This window comes from Eutrigla gurnardus, assembly GCF_963514095.1.
Source record: "Eutrigla gurnardus genome assembly, chromosome: 6".
NCBI lineage: Eukaryota > Metazoa > Chordata > Actinopteri > Perciformes > Triglidae > Eutrigla > Eutrigla gurnardus.
This window is the reverse complement of record NC_139920.1, coordinates 5,567,937-5,590,756: the sequence shown is the minus strand read 5'-3', so window position 1 is coordinate 5,590,756 and position 22,820 is coordinate 5,567,937. Positions and strand designations below refer to the sequence as shown.

Here is a 22,820-nt window from a genome sequence, read left to right as displayed (position 1 = left end):
AGGAAACCACATTTGTCCTTGGAAGAACGCAGCGGCTGCAGAAATCCAGCGAGCCCCGAGGATTTGCATACATTTCCCTCGCCGCATGAGTTTCCTCTCACCGTTGGCTCTGCCTGGAGCTCTCTGGGGAAATCTGCCTGCAGCACGAGGCCACACAAGTACAAAAAATATGAGCTAAGAATAACAATAGCCAAGTTTATTCCATGAATAATATGAACTAATAATAAATCTTTCTGGATTAAATATTTAAACAAACATACAGTACGTTATGACCTCCAAATAATAATAAAAAAAGGAGCATCACAACGAAACCCCAGTAAAAAACATCTTTATTCATCTCCATGATAAAAGAACTCATACATGTGTCAAAGTGCACCGGAAACTTACAGTACGTCCATGGATCCTCACCATGACACTTACAACGTACTTCCCACCGTCATCCAAATTATCTCACAGCATTACACAAAATCAAACCATATTGCTGAGAAGACTGATTTACTTTGACCCTCTTGATTCAACAAAGAAGCACACGTGCCACTGAAAAAGCAGCTTAAAAAGTGGGCAGATTCCACCTATTACTTAAGAATGAACTGAAGTTTCCAGGCCACAAATGGACATTAATTCAGTCAATACTGCTGAACAAGTGGTTTTGCCTTACAGGATCATCTGACTGCAGATAGTAAATATGGGGTTTCCTGAACACGCATGTGCGCGTGCGCGCGCGCGCGCGCACACACACACGCACGCACGCAGTTGGAAATCACTTCAAAACCAGAGTGAAGTAGGTGATGATGAATATGATAAATCTCCAACGTATTTTAGCAATGCCGATTTTTTAATGCCCAATTAGTATCTATACGTAGTATATCCTCCCCCAGGAGGATTAAAGCCTTTCTACGGCCGTGGGTAACTGATGTCTGAGAGTCAGCGTTGCTATGAGACGAGCTGTCAACTTCAGTGGCGTGCTAGCTACAGGCTGAAACTGTCATTGCCAAACATTGATGTATTGTTTCCCTGTTACCAGCCTGGTTATGTACGGTTAGCAGTTCCAGACGTCTGCTTTATAACATTCATCAGTGAGGAAGACCACCATGCTGCTCATTTGGTTTTCTCGGCGTAAAGTGGAAGCTAGCTCATTCCCACAACATAGTCGTTTTAGTCGTTTAATTCAACATCATACGTTACTCTCAAGAGTCAGCTACACATGTTTCATGAGTCCAGTTATAATTGTTGACATACATTAACAGTTTCAATGCCCTTATAACCTACAGTGTTACAAACTGCTTATTAAGCGTTTATAAAATGTGAGTGTTTTTGATCGATTCTGCTCGTCGAGTCGTTTTGGATCATCACAGAGTGTGTTTAGTGTTCTTGCTTGATCTCAGTTGTACAGAACATGTTATATTCACCAAAGGAAACCCTGGAGATATTGTAAAGATGACTTTGTATCTTGATGTGGATGTGGAGTCTCTCATCTTGAGATAACAAGATGATTAACTGTTCTCTGTGACTTTTAAAAGTCAACATGAGAGCCGCAGAGTCAATTTGTCTCAGAATAAATAAGATAAAAACTGCTTGTAAGTTGTGATCTTGTGATAATTAACCTCATACAACAGCAGCTACCAGTATTCCTCTACGGTGGCTGAGAGAGGCCAAAAGTGCACAAAGGGAGAACGAGCTCATTCTTCATCGATATGAGACCAACGCAGCGTTTAGGAACATGCAGCACACACAACACTAGGACATAAAATTAAAAGTAGCATTTATAAAACAAAATGCTACTTTTTGTAGCATTTTCTAGTGGAGTAATGCTATGAAACTAAAATGTTGCATGGAACTATATTTCCAAGTCAAATTTAACAAACAACCTTAATGTTTGACTGCTCATAACTTCTATTGTGAGGGCTGGGTATCGTTGGAAATGATCAATCCTACTGCTAAAGCCAGACTTTCAACACAACACCAAACAACAATGCCTTAACTGATAGCCAACCTCAGTACAAGTTTTCCTCATTTAAACAAAAGACAAATGTGTTTTTTGTATAGCATTCATAAACAGGATTTTTTTGTTTGCACAGCATCAGGCATGATGCATTACAGTGATCCTAATTGGAGAGTATGCCGTTAAATCTGTCATCATTTGCCTCTTTCAGCCACCACTGAGCTTCCCTCATGAAACCTGATCCGGGGTAACTGACCCAAGCAGTCAATAATAGTAAAACCCACAGGGCTGTTATCAACTCTTTCACTCAAACTCAATATCCAAGGCTGAAAAATATGCTGACCCTTTAAATTTTTCATCTAAAAATATAGAGGCATGTATATACAATATTATTTCATTATCTGTAAACGTTAGGCTCTTAAAAAAAGCACTGATCTTGATAAAAGTGGATCTTTAAAAGAATGCAAAGAAACCACTGAACTCCTTTTTGATTGAAAGATGTAAAATAAATAGAGATAAGTTAAAACGTACATGTACAAAGTGAACAAAGCACTCAGTAGTCAAAAAAAACACAATAACCTAAGAGGGAAAACTGGCTAAATTCTGTGAGTGTGTATTTGTTTCATTTGTACCATTCTTGTTGAATGTCACAGCTTGAATTGAAATGAACTAGACCGCGATCCACCCACAGTTGTCATGGAAACTGAAAAAGACAGCTGTTGACTGTCATCTACTGTTTCAGTTATTCAGTCACATTTGACCAAAAGTGGTTTAAGCACCATCGCTTCTACTCAAGCTGTTGGACGGATATGGTAGAGGAGTTTGTCGTGCTAATCCCCCTTACTTTGAAAAATAAAGAAATCTAAATCAGGACTCCATTTCCCAGGTATCCTCTCATGCATAAGTTCAACAGCTAGGAAAATTCAGGAAAGCTTTGTGGTTATGGGTCCCAGGCTGGATTACTTGGTTGTTGGTGAGGAGAGGAGAAAGAGAGTTAAGGCCTGGGCTGGTTGGTGTTTGTGGAGGCCATCATCAGGTCTACAGCTGCTCCACCGGGGCTCCCTCTTCTTTGGGCGGAGGCTCTAAGTGAATGGGAGTGACACTGGCTGGTTTCTTCACCCTGCTCATGAGACAAAGAGATGACAGACGGGAGGGAAACATATGAAAGGGAAATGTAGTGGTGGTCGTTATCGTTTCCATTTCCCTCAAAGGTTTTGCAAAGTAAAATAAATATAGAGAATGGTTGTTGCACTTTTTTGAAACCAGGTCCCAGGGTGGAAAAGAAAAAAACTGCACCCCTCCGTTACGTGTTCGTTTTCATGTAGACAGCAGAAACGCTTACAATGATGTCATCGCCCCGCCCCTCGAGCCTGACTGAACGGCATCTATGTGAACACAAAGTGCTATTTGAGCTTTACTCACGAGTATGGGGAGATTGGCACGGCCACCACCAGGACATGATTCCTCTTTCTGTAGAGCCGCCACAGGCCTCTGTGGTATCCCCGAACATCCAGGTCCCAAACATGGAGGCACTGAGCAGAAGACGGAGAAAGACCAAACTTCTTATCCTCTTCCTCAAAATAATAAAACATACCAATGTTTCCCTGTGATAAAGATGAGACATCAATACCAGGCGTAATTGGCGTCTTGCTTACAAAACCATCTATTTGCGTATATAGCGTTTGTTGCACCTGATCAAAGTATGCAATCCTCCAGAGAACAAGTTGCAGCATTAAAGCTCACCCACAGTGTTAGTATTTCAGACAGAGACCCAACATGCAGCGCTGTAAGCTCTGAAAACTGCTCATCACAGCAGTCCGACTTCTGAATCAGGCATTCAGAAAGAGGAAGCATCCTGGAGCACTTTGTTGAAGACGGCAGCGTCTGTTAGTAGTAGTCTCTTAAAAGTGAGTTTCCACATATTTCTTCACCGTGTTAAAAGCTATTTCTTCACAGCTGCCCCTTGTGGTAACGTGATGTTACACCTTCTAACCTCGTTATTCATTTAATGCTTTCGGTTTACTTAAATGGCCATTTTTTAATAAGGAAATGGTTTAAACTAACATAGCAGACTGATGTTACTGTCTGTAAATGTTTTTCAGTTAAATCCCAGTTAAATTTGCCAGTGACTATTTTAACTACATATTACTCCAGAGATGAAGTAAATCATGTCATAACCATTTTAAGTTTGAAGTCAAGTACTTCAGCAAAAATACTGATCCTCCAGTTCAGGGATAAGTTATTCTGTTTGTCACAGCAGTCCTGTTCACTTTGAGCTCAGAACTAATCTGACAATAAGGGTTAATTATCTTGTTATATTTGTATGTTAGTAAGAGACGATGATCGAATTAAGGAAGTATTGATATGTTCATCAGACAGGTGTTTTATATTTTTGGTCAATTAATTGTTGTATTAATCTGGAATTTAAATAAATACATTTGTTGTCAGATTTCTCGACCAATTGAAATAAACGTTAGATTAATTGATCAAATATAAAGAACAACGTGTTGACAGTGAAGGATTATCTTGATTCCCATTGTTATTAACTGAATTCAATGGGTGCCTTCAACCAAAAATATTCCAGCTCGATTTGGAAAACTATCTGCCATCCTTTCCGTAGTACTAGTACTAAAAGTAGTACCGTCCACCAGCCAGTGTTTCTACTGCGTACCTTGGCGAGCTCCGTCCAGGTGGACGTGTCCGTCTCGGTCTCCATCTTAATGAACATGACGTAAGTCTTTCCCTCAGAGTCTGGCAGGAAGGAGTCCTCACACGGGTTCTTAGTGTGGTCCAGCACCTCTGCTTCCTTCAACAGGTTTTGGATCTGAACTTCATACGCATCTTTCTTTAAACTGTCAACAAGAAGAAGATCCGGACTGTCACTCTGTTGCAGAATTATTAAAAGCAGCCCATTTGTGAACAGAAATCATGTAACCCGAGCGTCCACACCTGTCAACGTTCCTCAGCTGCACATTGGGAACTGTGTTGAACTTGTGTTTCTTGAAATATACCTCCTACGAGACAGAAGAGAGTTCCATTAATCATATTAGCTATATATGGTCAGATATGGTTTCACTGTGAGGAATAAGAAACATAACATCATTATGATAGTTATTATATGATACACAATGTTTTGTATCCTATGGGGCCAACATAATCTCCTTTGTTAACTTAGACCAAATTATCATTTTGAACTTATTTAGCTGCAGACTATAATACAGTTTCATGGTTTAAAACAAATGATGTTGCATTATTACAACTTCAAAATTAGTTTTTTTTTTTAGATTTGTCAAAAATGATATAAAAGAACATGTCGATGGTGAATTGGCTGAATGGGACGTTTTTACTAGTATAATGAAGTCCAAGTAAGACGGAACAAAGACCTTACATGGAAATAGCCGTTCATGTTGAGACCGATGATGCCAAAATGGTAGGAGCGGGACACGTCGGGGATGATGCACTCTCGGTCTTTACGCTGCTCTGGCATCCGCATCCACATGTCCCAGTCCCACAGCTACACAACACACACAACACACATTGGTACACTCTTGTACCAATTTAAGATCACAGTAGACATGCACATTTTTTGTCCTTCTCCATTTAGCTCTGGTTTGGTCTTCACCAATTTCACAGAGAAAAAAAACTGTTTTTGAACTGCTAGATGTTCCACGTTAATCACTCGCTAAGCAGTAACTTTGTCTGCAAAAGTCAATACCTGAGAGATAAATAATAAAAGGTGACCAAGTTATTTTGGAAAAAAAATGAATTGAAAGGATGGAAATCAACTTGACACTATTGAGAAATTGGTCAACTGGGATGTAAAATATGCAACTGGTAAAACGTATAGGAATGATCTAAAAGCACGGCCTGGGGTTCTTAAATGTGGCACCTTCTCCGGTGTCGGCCACTTTGGCTCCAGCTCGTCCTTGTAGAGGCTCTTCTTCAGCACCCAGCCCAGGCCGGGCATACTCTCCACTCTGTAGAGCAGGGCCGAGTCCTCCGCTGTGTGCTCATAGCCCTGTACAACAACAACAGCTGGCAGTTACACATGCAACCATTCTGGGGGGGGGGGATTAAGTCTACCTGCTAAGGAGAGGAAACACATATGTGAGTGAGATTTGCTTGTTAGAACAACATAAACTCATCCTGTGGTGTCCCACACTGCACCGTTAAGTCTCACCCTCAGGTTAAAGGAAAACTGGCCATCTTGACACTCACACTCACTCTGGCATTGAACCTAAAGTCCGATTGCTTGACTCGTGTGATGCTCTGTTACGTGCTGAAGAGGGATACGCTTCCTCGACACCGGTGCGATTGGAAGAGGTGGATTTGAGTACGGAACGGTTCATGCACGGGTACACAGAGTGGACATGACGTAGGCTTTAATTGATAGGCCGTCCCCCTCTTTATCACTCAGTTTTCAACTCAGATCTCCCCCAGCTATCGAGCTGATTTATGATGAAAATACCGTTGATGACTATGTAGGACACAGATGGATTCTGGGTCGGGCTTGGGCCTCAGACTCATGGTGTGAGCGCTACCGGAGCAGAACTGACTGGGATGTAGTGTGACGCTCTGTCTTTTTATAATAAAAACGCAGCTCTGTCCAAAATCTACTCCGCTCGTGCTCAGCTCCGCTCACATGATGAGGGTTGAGTATTTCAAGTTGCAGTCATGTTGTCCGTGTTGTTTTCCATTTGTGAGACGGATGAAATGGCCCTAGTGTGAGTGTGGCCTAAACAAGGCTACTAATGTAAAAGGGAAGTTATGGCAGAAAAGAAGAGGAATAATGTACAACAACATGTACACATCTACATAAGTAGACTTTAAAACAATGAGTGGTGGAAAAGAGAGGGAGGAGGAGAGTGGAGGCTGTAGGGTGAAGGGCAGGCAGGTGTGAGCAGGTGAAGCAGTCAGCACTCACCTGGTCGTTCCAGGCTGAGATGCAGTACAGGCTCTCATCCTCATCCAACAGGTGGAGGGTTTGACTCAGAAAACTACAGAAGAAACCAAAAAGCAACAACAGCATCAGTACAGACAAACACAGCTACAGCAGTATTAACCAAAAAGTGAAAGTAAACTCTGAAGAAACCAGCGAGGAATATTTAATACTTTAACTTAACTTAACAATAATAAATCAACTGATTTTTGGACCAACCAAGAAGGAAGGTTCCAGGAAATGGGTGGCAAAGTGACTTTTTATACCTTGGCCATGGAATAGTTAAAGTTTGATGAGAGGGACAGACTTAAGAGCCTACATACATATCTACATGGCCAAAGAAAAGAAAACACCTGAATATTACAGACATGTGATGGTTGAACATATCACGAGACCATGAGCATTAATGTGCAGCTCTAGCAGCCTCCACTCTTTCCAGCAGATGTTGTTGCATGGATTCCAACACTGGGTGATGAGACCTGACTCCCAGTCTACCATTGTGTGGTGAAGCATATAAAGGGGGATATATTATGCAAAATGCACTTTTCCATGGCCCCAGTGTGTCTAGAGAAGTCCAAAGTATGAGAAAAGACTGTCCTCTCTCTCTTCCACCCTAGCTGTGCTCATCACAAAAGGTGTAACACATGCAGGTTTCCTCTGTGGAATTAAATCAGTACATTTCTTTCTGTATAGATGGAAGCATTCAATTTGTTGAAGAAAGAAACAAAAACAAATTATGATCAATGAAAATTGTAGTAATCATTAATCAATCATGGATTCAAATGTAAGGTTATATTTCTATAGTGTGATATTTAAAAAATTGAAGTCAGGATTTTAAGGACTGCCAAAGATACTGGAAGAGCAATGTTTCTTGCAGCAGACATGAAATAACACCAGGCTTGTCTTTGTTGACAGGAGGGCACGTTTTGGTTTTCTGAAGCCTGAAGCTTGTTCCAGAGAGCAACCTGGCACGAAAGCTGAGTGAGATGACGGCTGCGAGTGCTTCTGAACTATTTGAAGTCGATGCTTCAAAAGGGCTGGTCAGCCCAGGAGGGGAGCTGGAGCTTTTACAGCCGCAAAACGCACAGTTCAAAGCCGAGTCGGTCAACAAAGGAAGTCTTCATCACTGTGGCTCTACTGCCACCTAGGGGTGATTCTGGCAGCTGAGAGGGTTTATGGGCTTTCCCCATTGATTAGTTATGTCCAGAACATTGATTTATTTGAACATGGTAGCAATGACCTCCATATAACAGAAATGTGTTTATAATATCTTATTTCAATATAAATTATAATAAAATGCACAAACCTCCTCTAAAGTCTAATAAGAATTGACTGGTTGAACATTCAGTTCATTTGTTTGTCTCTTTGCTCATTGGTAGGTGAAGGTACAGGAATACAACAGAAAAAGTGACTGAATTCCTTCATATTTAATATCTAAACTGTCTCACAACAAGGTCCATCTGGCTTAAGTATTTACAATATCAAAGAAAGGAATTTACTATCATGTAATAAAGAAAAGCAGTACACTTTAGATGCTGAAAAACCCACAAACATGTTGGCATTTTGCTTGATAAATGACATTAAAACACTGTTTAACATTTTGTCTATCTATATATTTAAATTGACTTCTTATTTCCCCGTTATCTCTAGTCATGTTTGTGTAAACTGGAGGACGAACCTGAAAAAGTCGATGGAGATATCCAGGTCTTCTTCTAGTACGATGGCAAAGTTGGCCTCCTGGTGGAAATAAAAAATAACATACTGGGGTAAGTGCTGTCGTGAATTGTAGTACAGGTCTTAGTGCAACTCACAAGTGATAATCGATCGTTACAATCAATGGATAAACTGACCTTATTATAAAATCAATAAAGTAAAAAAAAGCTGCTAATTAAAACTACACACACCACACTGCTCATGCATAGTACATGACAGGGTAACCTTTTGTTGTTTGTTAGGAAACCACAGTACTTACTGGGTGAAGGTTGAAGGTTGCAGTCAGACTGGCCTTGTAGTGCTGCGACAGAGAGCAGAGATCTTCATCACAAAAATACTTCGTCCCAGATATTTATTGACTTGTAAACGACAGAATGTCAAAACATATGACGGGTTTGAGCGATCAGAGAGAAAATGGCTTAGATTCACTTTCAGGTTATGAGTTAACTTTAATATATTTTTCAGTGTAAATATGCGATATGAATTATGTGTTGACCCTTGTATGGGGAGGTAACTGCTGTTTACCTGGGACACTCTGGCATTTTTGATGCTGATGGGTGTGTGCTGAACTCCCTTCAGTCCAAACAGTTCTACGACATCCATCGGCTCCTAGGTCAAAAACATGCAAACATGTATGAAGGGAAGAGCAATTTATCACACGGTATACATATAAAGTTCCTGTTTGGCTGTTTGTGTTCAGCCAACATTTAACATTTGACATTTATTTTTCATTAAATGAAAAAACACAGCTTTTCATTTCAAAAGTAGAGTCAGATACCCCTCGTCAAAAAACTATTTTTAAACACAGGAAAAAGCCACTAATGTAATCGATGACGATGGGGAGTACACCTTTTCAACATGCCAGAAAACAGGGTTGGTAAACAGTAGAAAGCAGCATGATGCCTCGGTAACCTTGCCTTGCCCATCATCACATTTCTGAAAATAGACCTGAACCAAAGTCCATAAAAATATTTGGGCATACTTTGCTCCGTATAGATTATATCAATTATTTTGAAAGTATTAATGTTCAACATTGTCTACAGTATAAAATCATGGGTGAGAAACAATATGAATATTACGTATTTTAAAATCGACATGATAATATGAAAGTGTTAGTATGTATACTGACAGACATCATTTCCATCCATGGTGCCGGTCAGTCCACAGTATGAAAGAGAAAAAAGCAAACCTGGCACCTCATAATATCCATCGATGAAGACGGTGATCATCTGTGGGTTGACTCCGTGAGCCGAAAGAAGAGACCTCAGCATCCTGAATACAGACGACAAACGGTCACAATTTTGCTTTAGGCAAGAGAGAGGAATGACCGCAGTTTATTTTTCATCTGACAGTGACTTTTTGATTTGTTCCAATTTAACAACAGGTACCTAAAAGGTAGGAGCAGCCATTTCTTCATCCTGCTTTTACAATAGCATCTTATTATTGCACAGTTATTCTGTGAACTGTGGTTATTTTCTGAACAATGAATTAAAAAAGTGAAGTAGCGTGGCAAGTAGTTCACATCTCAGATTATTTACTGTGTGTAAACCTTGGTTATCTTTATTGTGAAATGCAGTTTATCTTTGAAATCCCAACAAATATGTACAAATATTTTAATAAACAGCGGGGCAGTTTGTGTGCGTGGAACGCTTCTGCTTTCAATTTTGGTATTTTGACACAGTTTCAGATCTTACCGGTACAGATAGTTGGGTCTGTTCCCCGCTATGACGGCCACTGGGACATTGAAGACGTTATTGTTGGACAGCTGGGGAGAATGAAAATGTAACAAATCCACTGTCAGTTTGACAATGTGAAGTCCTCAAGCTGAGTCATAGTACGATCAAAGTTAGAGTGAAATTTACAGTGAATTTAGATTGGAAATATTCCAGACATGACCTAGTTATGTTCAAACCTTTGACCTGCGTGGAAAAATAAGTACGATAGATAAGGAAGTGCTGAATACGGATTTCATTTCAAGTCAAGTAACACTCGACACGTACTACACGTACGACTACGGACGAAGCAAGTCTGGATCGGCATTTTAGAACAGTTGATGGCTAGACAATACCAATTCATCTTTCTTTGAACTGATACAATCACGTTTTCTATACTGTATTTCAGTATAGTAACTCACTGTAACTAGTGCAGCACAAACATTTCACAGCCAACACTGTCTTACAGGGTCAGGGCTGAACTCGATGGGTGCTGGGTCTTTGCAGCTGCAGATGCTGCCGTATCCTTCCACTTTGCTGCAGAAGAGCTTCCTCCTCCTGTTGAGCTCTGTGTCTGCCCAGTGGCACTCCGCTTCTGCAGGACGGAGGGCCACATTCAGTTTGTCACCACATCTTCATCAAGTTCTAGCAGCGTTAGATTTAAGACATCAGGAGAATATTCCACCGTTTTACAGCCTGGATCTTTTGGTATGGTTACATTTTTGGTATCGAGGTCATAATATTTATCAATTAGGCATATATGATACTTTTCCAAGCTCGCTAGAACTGTATCTGACCTTCTGAGGCGGTGAGCTGCACCTCGGTCTTCAGCAGCACCGGGTCTCCCCAAGTGGAGAGGGCTGGAGACTTGGAGTGCTTCTCTCCGTACACCTGACCTGGAACCCCAAACACAGACAATGTCATGAAGCAAGCTCAATTAGTTGATTAAACTCATGAATTTTAACTTAATCCCCGCCTCTAACCATTCCCAGAGCTCTCACTCTTTATTTCTTGTTGATTTTATATAAAAATGTAAACAACCAGAGTGTCTGGTCCTGTGGCCAAAATGGGCTTTTAGATAGAAAACTGCAGTCAGTTGATAACGCTTTTCTTTTCTTTCTTTTTTTTAAATTTCTTTTACATGTTCGAAATAAATAAATAAACTAAACTACTTTTTTCTGCCATGTCCCTGTCCTGTAATGTCCTTAAGCAACTGCTGGCCAAGCAAATTATCAATAACTAATTAATGAGTGGACGCAAAAAGCATTTATGTAACAGGAAAGCTTAGCCTAAACACTGAAGCACAACTGCAGTAAGATGGATATATGAACCACAAATACAATTATATGACAACATGATGTAACTCAGTTAGCCGCATTGTTTTTTTAGGGATGCACCGATCAGCATTTTTGGGGGCCGATCCGATCGCCGATCCGATCGCCGATCTGATCACCGATCCGATCGCCGATCTGATCACGATCCGATCACCGATCACAGGAATCATAAATCGGCCGATACCGATCACAGAATGGATTGGAGAATAATATTATTAATAATAATAATAATAATAATGAAGCCGTTTTATGACTGAACATACTGTTGATGACTGTGTAGGACACAGCGGGATTCTGGGTCGGGCTTGGGTTTCAGACTTGTGGTGTGAGCGGGACCGGAGTGGAACCGGACCGGTACTTTTATAATAACAATGCCGCTCTCTGCAAAATCTGCCCACTCGTGGCCACTTGCTAGTTCAGCTCCACTCGTGTTGACTACAAACATGTGCCGGAGTGGACCCGGACAGGAACCGGACGGCTACTTTTATAATAAAAATGCTGCTGTGTGCTTCCACTGCCCGCTCACTCAGCTCCACTCGGGTGGTTTAAACTAAGCTGATGAACGGTTGACGTTCTTCTTGCATGTGATGTTGATACTTCACCTGCGCAGGTTGTATTTTGGAACAATCACAGCAGAGCAGCGCTCTGACCCACAGACACGGGACGAGCCTACTGTGTGCGCGAGGGTGGCTGTAAGTCCATAAAAGCTCACCACGCGTCACTAGCGCTGTTTACACTGGAACTTTGACAGGCGTCGTGGCCATCGGGAAATTCCCACCCTGCGTCAGGCGTGGAAAAACAGTCTCGGGTAAAAAAAATAATATATGCGATCGGCTTTTCTGATCGGCACTTTGACCGACTTTGACATTCACCGATCAACCTGTTTAGGGTCCACTTCGGCCAATAACGATTAGCGGCCGATCGATCCGTGCATCCCTATTGTTTTTAGAAACTTTCTACACGTTCAAATACCAACTATAATAGATTGTGATGTATTCTGACCCACAATCAGCAGATATATGAGCCAGAGTGTCAAAGTTCAACATGCAATGTTATGATGATGTAATATGCCCTAATTGAATAGTAAGTGCTTTATAAGGGCAACTGCAATGTGTTCTAAAAGTAAAAAGTATGCGATTTGGAACGCAGTGTTGATTTAAAGAATGAATCATAATTTTATAGGCTTTTCTGGATTACATTATTTAGATGAAACAAAGCATTCAGTACTTGTAAAACAAAACCTGATTCACGACAGCATATATACAGCAGATATAAAACCTACAAATATGCTAACCCGAACTTCAGTGTCATCTTCTGCACAGACATGTTGCTGTAGAGTTAAATATCATTGTTCAAAACACTGGGGATCACAAACCGACCACATGGCCATTCAGAAGAGTTACGACTACTTGTAAAGTGAAAGTTTGCTTCTCTACCTCCTTTCTTCACCACCAGAGTCCACATGTCCCTCCAGCTGAGGTTGAGGGACACCTGGCTGCCAAGACTCTTCAGCAGGTTCTTCGCAGCATCCTTCAGGTGGAACGTGCCCTCATCCTTCAGGACAAAAACACATCGTCTTGTATGCCACGTGAATAACCGATATCTGATCCATCATTGAGGCAGTGGCATGACTGACCTTTATGGTGAAGATGAGGACTCGCCCCCGGGTCACCATGTTGAGGAAGAGGATCATGGCTTCATCCTCATGGGGAGAGTAGGTGTCAAATATCCTCTTGGCCATGACATGACCCTGAGACAAACAGAGTGACCGATTTTTCTGATTTTTGAGGTTTATAAAAGTAATTCATTTTTGCTTCATGTTGTTAATGTTATTCCATTGAGGAAGAACATTTTCTTTAATTCAGCACCTGCTACTTTTGGACATCACACCACAAGCAGAAATATTATCAGCACAAGCAAACATGGGAAGAAACGGGTAAAGAAGTATTGACTATAATGACGAACAAATAAAAGCTATAAAACTGAAATGAAAGGAAAGTAATGTAAACATTAAACATTAAGTATCTACAGTAAATGCTTACAGTTGCCTGGTTGAGAACGATCACATGAATGCCTCTGCCCTGCTCTCGCATATCATCCTCCAACACCTGCAGGAGATGAGCAAAATAAAAGAGATGCTGTCAGACAGTTTGTTTCTTTTTCAAGTTTTATACTCTTATCCTGAAGAAGGGTTATTTCATCTTAACTCACAGTGGTGCCGTCCACTGCCACGTAGACTTTGGAGCGGCTGGAATACACCTCAATGTCCAGGACCTTGCGTCCATTAGCTGGCCTGCGTGGCGTCTCCATGTTGGGAATTGTGTCCTCTAAAAGGAGGATAAGACCAAGATTAGGTTCTCCAAAGTGAAGGCAGATGTAATACATTTCCATGACAGTGTGTCAAATCCCAATTAACAAAACACATCTCTGTAATCATCAAGTTCAACTGAGATGTATTATTATATTATTATGACTTTGATAAAGGACCCTAAGGTTCGCGTTTACAGTGTCATATTAAGACCAAGCATCGTTTAAAGGTTGAGTAGGTAGAAACACCTTGTTATATGAACAGAGGTCTGAACGAAGGGGGATTTCTTCGGTGTTGCGATGCGTTCAAAGTCAAAATCTCTGTTTTTTTCCAAATTACCTACTCTACCTTTAAGTCAACTTTTAGAAAACACATTTCAGAGGACATCCTTGAAGATACCGAATATGTCCAACAAACAAGGAAATTAAAAAGAGAGTCATGTTTCAATCCATGTCCACAATAGGAAAGCTTCAGTAAGGAGTTAGAACCTGCTGATAAAAAATAACAGTATGGTAGTGCAGAAAATGTTTCATGCGTTACATTTAAAATAGGATAACATCAAGAGTTTAAGAGGCTTACCGATTGATTAGTCATATTTTGCTGTGGAAAGCTTGCCCACTTCAAGAAATACTACAGTACTTTTCCCTACAGATCTTATTGAAATGTCAAATGTTACAACAAAGACACAGTTAACATCTTTTTCAACACTGAGCAAAATATATGTTAATAATAAATGCAGTCATTTGTTCTACTGCTGAAACTAGAGCATAAACTGGTTGTGCCAAGTCCAATGTGAAAGAAACGATGGAAACCGCTTCTCACCATATTCTTGAGCCGCTGCATCTTCATTAGCTACTCTTCTTGTGTCCAATATGAGTTTAATGTTGACGATGACGGTTATCAACAGAAACAGTACAGCTCCAGCCTGTGGTAGGATAAAAAAATACAAGTTGAAATCTTTTTTCTTCTCTACTCAGGGCTTTCATAGCTGTGGGGTTTGCAGCAGGTAGGTAACTTGCCGTTTAAAACGTATGTTACAAGCTCTGGTATAACAGTGACTACTGCAGTTGACAATCAGGGTTTGTATGCATCTTCAATGGCACACACTTTAACACACTGCTCTGTGATCCAAATATTTAATTGTACTTATACACTACAATCACAGAATGAGGAAGTTTTTTGTGTCTTTACCATACCACCGGGCTGGTGCAATAGTCCTCTTAAAGACCTAGGTGGATTTTGTGCAATATTGCCTCCTTTGTATTTCTATTTCTATTAATGTATCGACTTACATGTTATTACCTATCATTAAAACTGTCTTGCTTGTTAATATGCAGCATTGCCAAAAATGGCCAAATACTACCAGAAATATTAAAAAGGGAGAGCTTGGTATGATTGAAGATTTCTTAGGTGTAGTCATTTAGGGAATCGGAGTTTCCATTTAGCTTTTCCCATCGGTCTACCACATCATGTGTATTATTTTATTTGTGTAAGTTATAATTCATTCCTACATTATAACTTCTACACAATTTTTTCTCCAACTCATCTTTTCAATCAATTTTTTGTAAACATCGGGCCAGAGCTAGCGAATGACATTCCTGACTCACCCCTGCACTGGAGCCACTTTGATAAGGACAGAAATCCCAGCTCAATGTTTCTCACCAGTGAAGGACACAGAGATTAGACACCTGGTCAACAAATGCGTAGCCAAAACTTCTACTGATGCTGACGACCTGGACATGAGGCTAATTAAGAAAGTATTCGATGGAATCATTTCACCCCTGACATACATTTTCAATCTGTCATTTTAAACCGGGACGTTTCCTACCAAAATGAAAGTTGCCAAGGTTGTGCCACTGTTTAAGAATGGTGACACACACGAGTTTACCAATTACAGACCAATTTCAATACTGCCACAACTTATAGAGAAGCTATTCAACAATAGGCTCGACAACTTCATCAACAAACATAAACTGTTATATGACAGCCAATACGGCTTCAGAAGGAACCCTTCGACTGCTCAAGCTTTAACAGAGTCTGTGGAAATCATTACTGACGCTATTGACCAAAAACAATATTCCATAGGAATTTTCATAGACCTGAAAAAAGCATTTGACACCGTTAACCATGATATTTTAATAGCTAAACTGGAGAGATATGGCCTTAGAGGTGTAGCACTGCAGTGGGTCAAGAGCTATCTACACAACAGATCCCGATATGTAAAAAATAAATGATAGCACATCGACTAGCTTGGACATAGTCTGTGGGGCCACAGGGGTCAGTTCTGGGTCCAAAGCTGTTTATACTATACATAAATGATATATGCAAAGTGTCAAATACTGAAATTAATATTATTCGCAGATGACACAAATATTTTCTGCTCGGGGAGTGACTTGAACCAACTTGTGGAAACAGTAAATCCGGAAATGGCTCAACTTCAAGTGTGGTTTAATATAAATAAATTATCACTAAATCTGGGAAAAACGAAATACATGCTATACGGTAAGAGAGGCTGCAACAACAGTCCCAACATTCAAGTAAACGGAGTTAATATTGAGAGGGTCCGTGAGAATAAGGTTCTGGGAGTGATTATCGATGACATGTTGAGTTGGAAGCCACACATAACACAATTAAAAAGGAAGCTGGCCAGGAGTGTGTCTATACTTTGGAAAGTACAAAAAATCCTAAATCAAAAAGCACTTCATCTGTTATACTGCACACTAGTCTCTCCGCACCTGCAATACTATGCAGAGGTGTGGGGACACACATATAAAGGCTCCACACAGCCCTTGTTAATTCTCCAAAAAAGAGCCTTGAGAATCTTACACTATGCCAACTACAGGGCACACACAAATCACTTATTTATCAAATCAAGAATACTCAAACTATATGACTTAATAAACTATCGCACAGCACAAATGATGTACCAAGTTTCTAACAGAACTCTCCCCCAGAACCTGCAAAAACTTTTCCTAGACAGAGAGAGACACAATCTTAGAGGGAACATGATTTTCAGGCAAAGGAAGGTACGAACTACGTTAAAATCCTTTTCCTTATCGGTCACAGGTGTTAGACAATGGAATGTGTTAGAAGAAGAAGTAAAAAAATCAGCAACACTAAGTGGCTTTAAGAAGAAGTATGTAAATTCAACCGTTGACCGATACAGATTATTGCATGAGAGTTGAAAAAGGTCTGAGGCACGAATCAGCAGACATGGTGTTGGGTCGGGATGGGAGCATAACTAATGAACATTCTGTACCCAAACAATAAGTTGAACCTGAGAAGCTTGTATGGTCCGATGTCAGTTGTACGTAGCAAGGAGTACAGCTCTCTGTACCACCTACTGCTGTAACATGTTATGTCAAATGTCACAAGTAAAAGAAAATGTTATGTCAAATGAAAAATACAAAAGATGAGATAATATTATGATGACGATTTTATCCTGTGGGTAATGGGGGCGGGACTAGATAAGCCTTCGCTTCTCCCGCTTTCCCTTTCGGCCATGTGTATTATATTATTTGAACAAAGATGTGTGATGATGATGATTTAACTGACATGCCCGAAATAAATAAATAAATCTTTGGCAACTGAACCATTAACAGTGAGCTAAAGAGGTTTGGTGAAACCAAAACCACATGGGAAAGAATGATAACTACCCGAGCACAGTTCTGCAAACCTCCCTTGAGTACTTAATTGTCTTTTTAATATTTAGATCATAGCACACGATGGGCAGGTTTGCATAAAGAAAGTCAACTAATCTGACAACACCAGCTTGAAGCAGAGCTCCACCCTCAGAGCTGCTCTTTCTTAACGTTACCTGACAGAACCGACGTATCGTCCTCTTGTTGGTCAGTTTGTATTTCCAGGTGAGGTACAAGCTCCTTTGTTGGCGGGGGATGAACGGCTTGGCTCGGGGATTGGGGGTCCAGGTCTCCATCCCGGACACCGACGACCACCGACAACAGAGCTCAGACCCTCCGCCTGCCCTCCTCCACCTCCTGCAGCAGGGACATGCACTGCTCGACGACACCACCGAGACAACCCTGGCTGTCACATTGTCATCTGAAAAAAAAGTGCAGAGCACCGGTTAGTATAAAGATAGCTAACCAGCAAGTTCAGCTAATGATAGCTAGCTGACCATTTCTACACCAGCGAAAGGTCTCGCTAGCCCAGTTCAACACACTCCAGTCATCTTTTTTTCTGCTGAGATAGTATCGTTATACTCACAGGGGCGTCAGTAAACCTCGCATTATGGTTGTAACCTCGTAGTCAGCGGCAAAACAGCAGAAAAGACGCCTGTAGCTGCTACAGCTCGGTGTTTCTGTCGCAGAGCTAACGACGTCACCAGGCTTCTTCTTCTCTGCGTAATAAACGCTGTTAAGCTCATTACTGCCCTCAACAGGCTACATAATAAACGACACCAGCCACCATTCATTTCTCTAGATGTAGCTCCAGTTTCATGAATTAACGTTTTATTTGAGTTACAGAGGTGAACGTGTGCTTTCAAAGCCTTTTTAGACCTTGTTGTTGGACACAAAAATACATACCGGTAGGGTACATTAAATTGGACCTCTGCATTGTTAAGCTGTAAAGTGCACAGGGAGTATGTTGGTTGGTTCCCTAGCCAACTTTCTTTTACTTCTTTCTCGGAAAAAAATCGAAAGAGTTAAATAAAGTCCATGTTCAGCCAAGTCTTGTCCACAATGACAGCTGCAGGTTTCTTATCCTGGGAGAAAGTCCACTGAGTCCAGATCCAGTGTTCAACATGACATAATTTACAACACAAAGTTGAACATTACAGACTTTATGGTGCTGCACCCAAAGCAGCAGAGGCCAGAGTGTTAAGAGCAGAAACCAGAGATTCATATTTTGCAAACTAACAGCTGGATGATGAGGTGAGCGTCTGTTTCTGCATACTTTATATTTTCCTCCTTCGCTCTATTCTCTTCTTTCCTTCCTTCATGCCATTTAGTCCTTGCATGTCTCTCTTCTTTCCTTTATTCCATTACTTTCAGACCTTTGTTTCAGTTTCCTTTCTTCTGTTACTCTTTGCTTTTTCTTTTTCCTTCCTTCCTCATACACTCATTTATTTTCTATTGTTTAATCTATTCTTTGCCGCTTATTGTTTCCTTCCTTTGTCCTCTTTTGTGACTTCCTTCCCTCCGGTGTCCTTTACTTATTATATTCCTCATTCTTTAATTCCTGTTTTACTTCTTCGTTTCTTCCATGTTTCAGTTCTTCCCTCATTTTATGCACTTTTTCCTCCATGATGTTTTCCTTCCTTCTTTCTGACACATTGTTTCTTTGTTCCATCCTTCTCATTCATTTATTGTTATCATTCTCTCTTCTTTCCTTCCTAAGTTTTACGTCTTTGTTTCTTAATTTCTTAATTCCCCTTTCATTTTCCCCCTTTGGTGCTTCACTCATCTGTTCCTTCCCTTATTGACTCCTACGTTATTTCCTTCTCTCTCATTCATTTATTCTTCTTGTGCCTTTCTCTCCTGCTTTTCTTAGGTTTTTTGTGATCTTTTTCTTTATTCTCTTTCCCTCATTCATTTGTTCCTTTCTGTCTTTCCCATGATTTATTTCCTTCCTTCCTTCCTTCCTTCCTTCCTTCCTATCGAAACATAGCACACCACCGAGAATAGTACATCACTGTACTGCGTACATGATTTCACATTTGTTATTTTTAATCTCCATCAGTGCTGCTCGGATCCAAACAACACTGGAGTCTAAACTGGAGGGCCTGCAGTGCCACTTCACCTGGGATCTGGAGCCCAGCAGGTCCAAACTGTTCTTTCTCAGGGACCAGCTGGAGGACATCGGCACTGAGGAGGGATACAGCTGGCTGGGTCACATTTACAACCTGCAGGGGTATATCCATTACCAGTTGGGGTTCACTGAAGATGCCTGTCGTTTCTTTAGCAGGGCTGCAGAGGCCTTCCGCCAGATGAGAAACACTGTCTCAGACGAGGGTCCCTGGTTGGTGGTGAACCACGGGAACCTGGCCTGGCTGTACTTCCATAAGGGAGAACAAGCAGAGAGCGAAGCTTACCTTTCAAAAGTCGATGCCCTGATGATTGAGTACCCATCTCCAGCCCAGGACGAGCTCCATCCGGAGATCTACGCTGAAAAGGCCTGGACCCTGATGAAGTTCAGCACAGAGAAAAAGCTGCAGGCCGCAGATTACTTCCGGAGAGCCATCAGGATGCAGCCGGACATGGTGGAGTGGCACACCAGCCAGGTCATAGGGTTGGAGAATGCTCTTAGACACAGTGACAAAAAGCTGGGGGCTGACATCTTTGAGAAAATGAAAATCGCAAAGGAACATGATCCAGAGAACTTGTACCTCACTGCTCTGTACCTTGAGGCATGTGCTAAGAAAGGGAAAAACATTGAAAGTGAAGCACGTGAGCTGGCGAGAAGGGTTTTAAAAAAGCCCATCAGCAGCTACAGTGGTATCAAACCCTTACTAAGGCTCTACAGGATATATGTATCTATCGATGAGGCCATTGATTTGGCAGAGGAGGTGCTGGAAAGACACCCAGATCAACGCTATCTGAAGAGATGTGCTGCAATCTGCTACAAAAAGAGGATCTTTTTACACAGGGACAATGCCCCGGAGCACAGTATGATTGACAGAGCAATCAGTCTCCATAGGGAAGTGATCACTAGTTACCCTCTTTCTTCTCTTACGAGAAAAATAAATCTTGCAAACATATACGCAGAGTCCAATTGCCAAGACAAAGCTGACCAGATATACGAGGAGCTGCTGGAAAGTGATCTGGATCCCGAAGGAGCACAGATGCTCTACAACTATTATGCAAAATATGTCAAATTCATTCAAAAGGAGAGCTACAAGTCCATCGAATTTCACATGAGGGCAGCAGCGATACCGCAACAATCTTTCTATCGTAAGGACAGCCTCAGAACTCTGGAGAGGATTAGAGAAAGAAACAGAAATCGAATGTGTGGAGAAATAGAGGAGTTTCTGAATAACCTGCAGATCTAAGAGTCTGAAATAAAGAGGGATAACTTACTGTACTGTCCAAATGTGTCACTGTGAACAACATCAGGTATAAATATAGTGATTCATAACCAACTAATCATCTTCTCTGTAGGTTCATATTATCTGACAAGATAGTCTCTAGTTTTCTAGTATTTTCATACAATGCAACATTTACCACAATGTTTTCTTCCCCCAAGTGGTTTAGTTCCCTAACCCAAGCGTTTTGTTTGAATTCACAACGCTAACCACATGTTTACTCTGACCATGCACTTGGCTACGCAATGTGTTAGAACGTGATGCCACGACGTCGTCCCATACAAGTTTGAAAGAGAACATATTGCTGGCCCACAAATTTGCTGTTTTGCTTCACTCCAACTGCTTGCATCACTTTCAGTCGCAACAGACAGCTGTTTTCAACGAAAAGCCTTGGAGCTGATAGAGTGAATATTGGACTTACACTCATCAGGTGGACACGAGTACTAAACCAATCACAATGTTGCTCTGTCTGATGTTATGTTTGTGTTTTCATTTCATATACATTAAATGAAGATTAAATGCTTACAGATATCTGGGATGGGACATTTTTCTGTGAAAAGTTTCTGTTTGGTTTCATCATCAGTTTTGTGTTTCAGGCACACCAACACACTCAAGCAAGTGTTATTTATGGACACACATCTCTGTGTGCACACACACACACACACACACACACACACACACACACACACACACACACACACACACACACTCATGTCCCTTCCCTTCTGTCTCTGTTAGTAATCCTCCTCCTCCTCCTCCTCATCATCATCCTGTGACTCAAGGGGTGCAGTCGAATAGTCAAAAAATAAGGCCCTAACTCCTATTCCTTGACCTCTGGGGAAAAGGTCACAGGGTTAAGGAAAGGCGATAGGAGAATTCAAAAGGATTTAGGAAAAGACGGCCACGGTGCTCAGAGAATCCGACCAGACTTTCACTAAGGTTTCCACAGTTCCAGGCACATTTAAATGCAATACATAATCACAACAAACACTATTTAATGCAACTAATTGAATCAACACGTGAATTTATATCTATATAGATTGTCCCGTCACATCTGATGTCAGATCAAAGGCGGATGGCACGCGTAACGGAAACTCAGCCTCTCGGACCAAAACATCTCCCTCTCTCTCTCCTGTTTTTCATATCTATCCACTGCTAATAAAATGCGTCTATGCCTGAAAAAATCTTTAAAGAAAATACAGCAGCTTGTGCCGGTCTCGTGCCTCGTCAGCCTGTTGTCCGTGGAAACGCGCAACTTTGCAGAGCTGGAACCGGAGTTGGGGCTGCAGCTGGTCTGAGTGGCCCGCGAGGTCCCGGTGTCCTGCCGTTCTGGTGTTGGACGGGGAATCCGGTGCAGCTGTGAGCGCAGATGATGAAGACGGTGATGATGATGATGAATGGCCCGGCCTGCTCGTGCAGGCACCGGGTTCTCGCCACTATTATGTCTACTGCTGTGTGCCCTGACCCTGTTTTGTGATAGACATGCCTAAAATGTGCCTACAATTTCTATAGTGATATCATATCGACATTATAATTATTATGACTATACGCACGCACAGCGCGTGATGCGCGTGGTGGGAGTGGCGGCGCTGCTTCTGTCATCGGGTTGTCAAGTGACGGAACTTGCACTGAACCTCCCCTAACGCATTAAAGGTGAGGAGAGGAGCTCATTTGATTGGTGAAGATCTGAATCGGCTGTGTTAATCCCAGTCCACGCCTCGTCTCCTCCTCGTCTCCCACTCACGCCTTCTTCTCCTCCCTCTTTCCCACTTGCGCGGGAGTGACGGGAGGTGTGCCTGCGCGAGCCTGCGCGGTGCACAAAACTTG

At 41.5% G+C, this 22,820-nt stretch overlaps 2 protein-coding genes across 2 annotated transcripts; one reads left to right on the top strand and one right to left on the bottom strand.

Moving 5' to 3' along the window:
* Nucleotides 1-313: 313 nt before the first annotated feature.
* pomgnt1 (protein O-linked mannose N-acetylglucosaminyltransferase 1 (beta 1,2-)) lies at nucleotides 314-18,292 on the bottom strand. The gene is made up of 21 exons (XM_084011567.1): nucleotides 18,176-18,292; nucleotides 17,766-18,010; nucleotides 14,771-14,873; nucleotides 13,852-13,967; nucleotides 13,683-13,748; nucleotides 13,277-13,390; nucleotides 13,077-13,194; nucleotides 11,104-11,202; nucleotides 10,774-10,901; nucleotides 10,289-10,359; nucleotides 9,791-9,866; nucleotides 9,120-9,203; nucleotides 8,854-8,895; nucleotides 8,560-8,618; nucleotides 6,867-6,939; nucleotides 5,832-5,960; nucleotides 5,331-5,456; nucleotides 4,892-4,956; nucleotides 4,614-4,794; nucleotides 3,365-3,474; nucleotides 314-3,062 (listed from the first exon to the last, which is right to left on the bottom strand). Exons 2-21 carry the CDS (start codon nucleotides 17,883-17,885, stop codon nucleotides 2,981-2,983), a joined length of 1,962 nt encoding a protein of 653 aa, XP_083867693.1. The 5' UTR covers nucleotides 17,886-18,010; nucleotides 18,176-18,292; the 3' UTR covers nucleotides 314-2,980.
* A 474-nt stretch (nucleotides 18,293-18,766) lies between these two features.
* LOC311014518 (interferon-induced protein with tetratricopeptide repeats 1-like) lies at nucleotides 18,767-20,969 on the top strand. Its single transcript, XM_084011167.1, has 2 exons — nucleotides 18,767-18,843; nucleotides 19,652-20,969. Exons 1-2 carry the CDS (start codon nucleotides 18,836-18,838, stop codon nucleotides 20,958-20,960), a joined length of 1,317 nt encoding a protein of 438 aa, XP_083867293.1. The 5' UTR covers nucleotides 18,767-18,835; the 3' UTR covers nucleotides 20,961-20,969.
* Nucleotides 20,970-22,820: the final 1,851 nt, after the last annotated feature.

Coding starts and splice junctions, on each gene's coding strand:
- pomgnt1 (XM_084011567.1), bottom strand. CDS start 17,885: ATGGAGACCTGGACCCCCAATCCCCGAGCCAAGCCGTTCATCCCCCGC. Junction 11,203..13,076: donor TCTGGTGGTGAAGAAAGGAG/GTAGAGAAGCAA, acceptor TTGGGGTTCCAG/GTCAGGTGTACGGAGAGAAG. Junction 6,940..8,559: donor ATCTCCATCGACTTTTTCAG/GTTCGTCCTCCA, acceptor TTTCTTCTGTAG/TTTTCTGAGTCAAACCCTCC.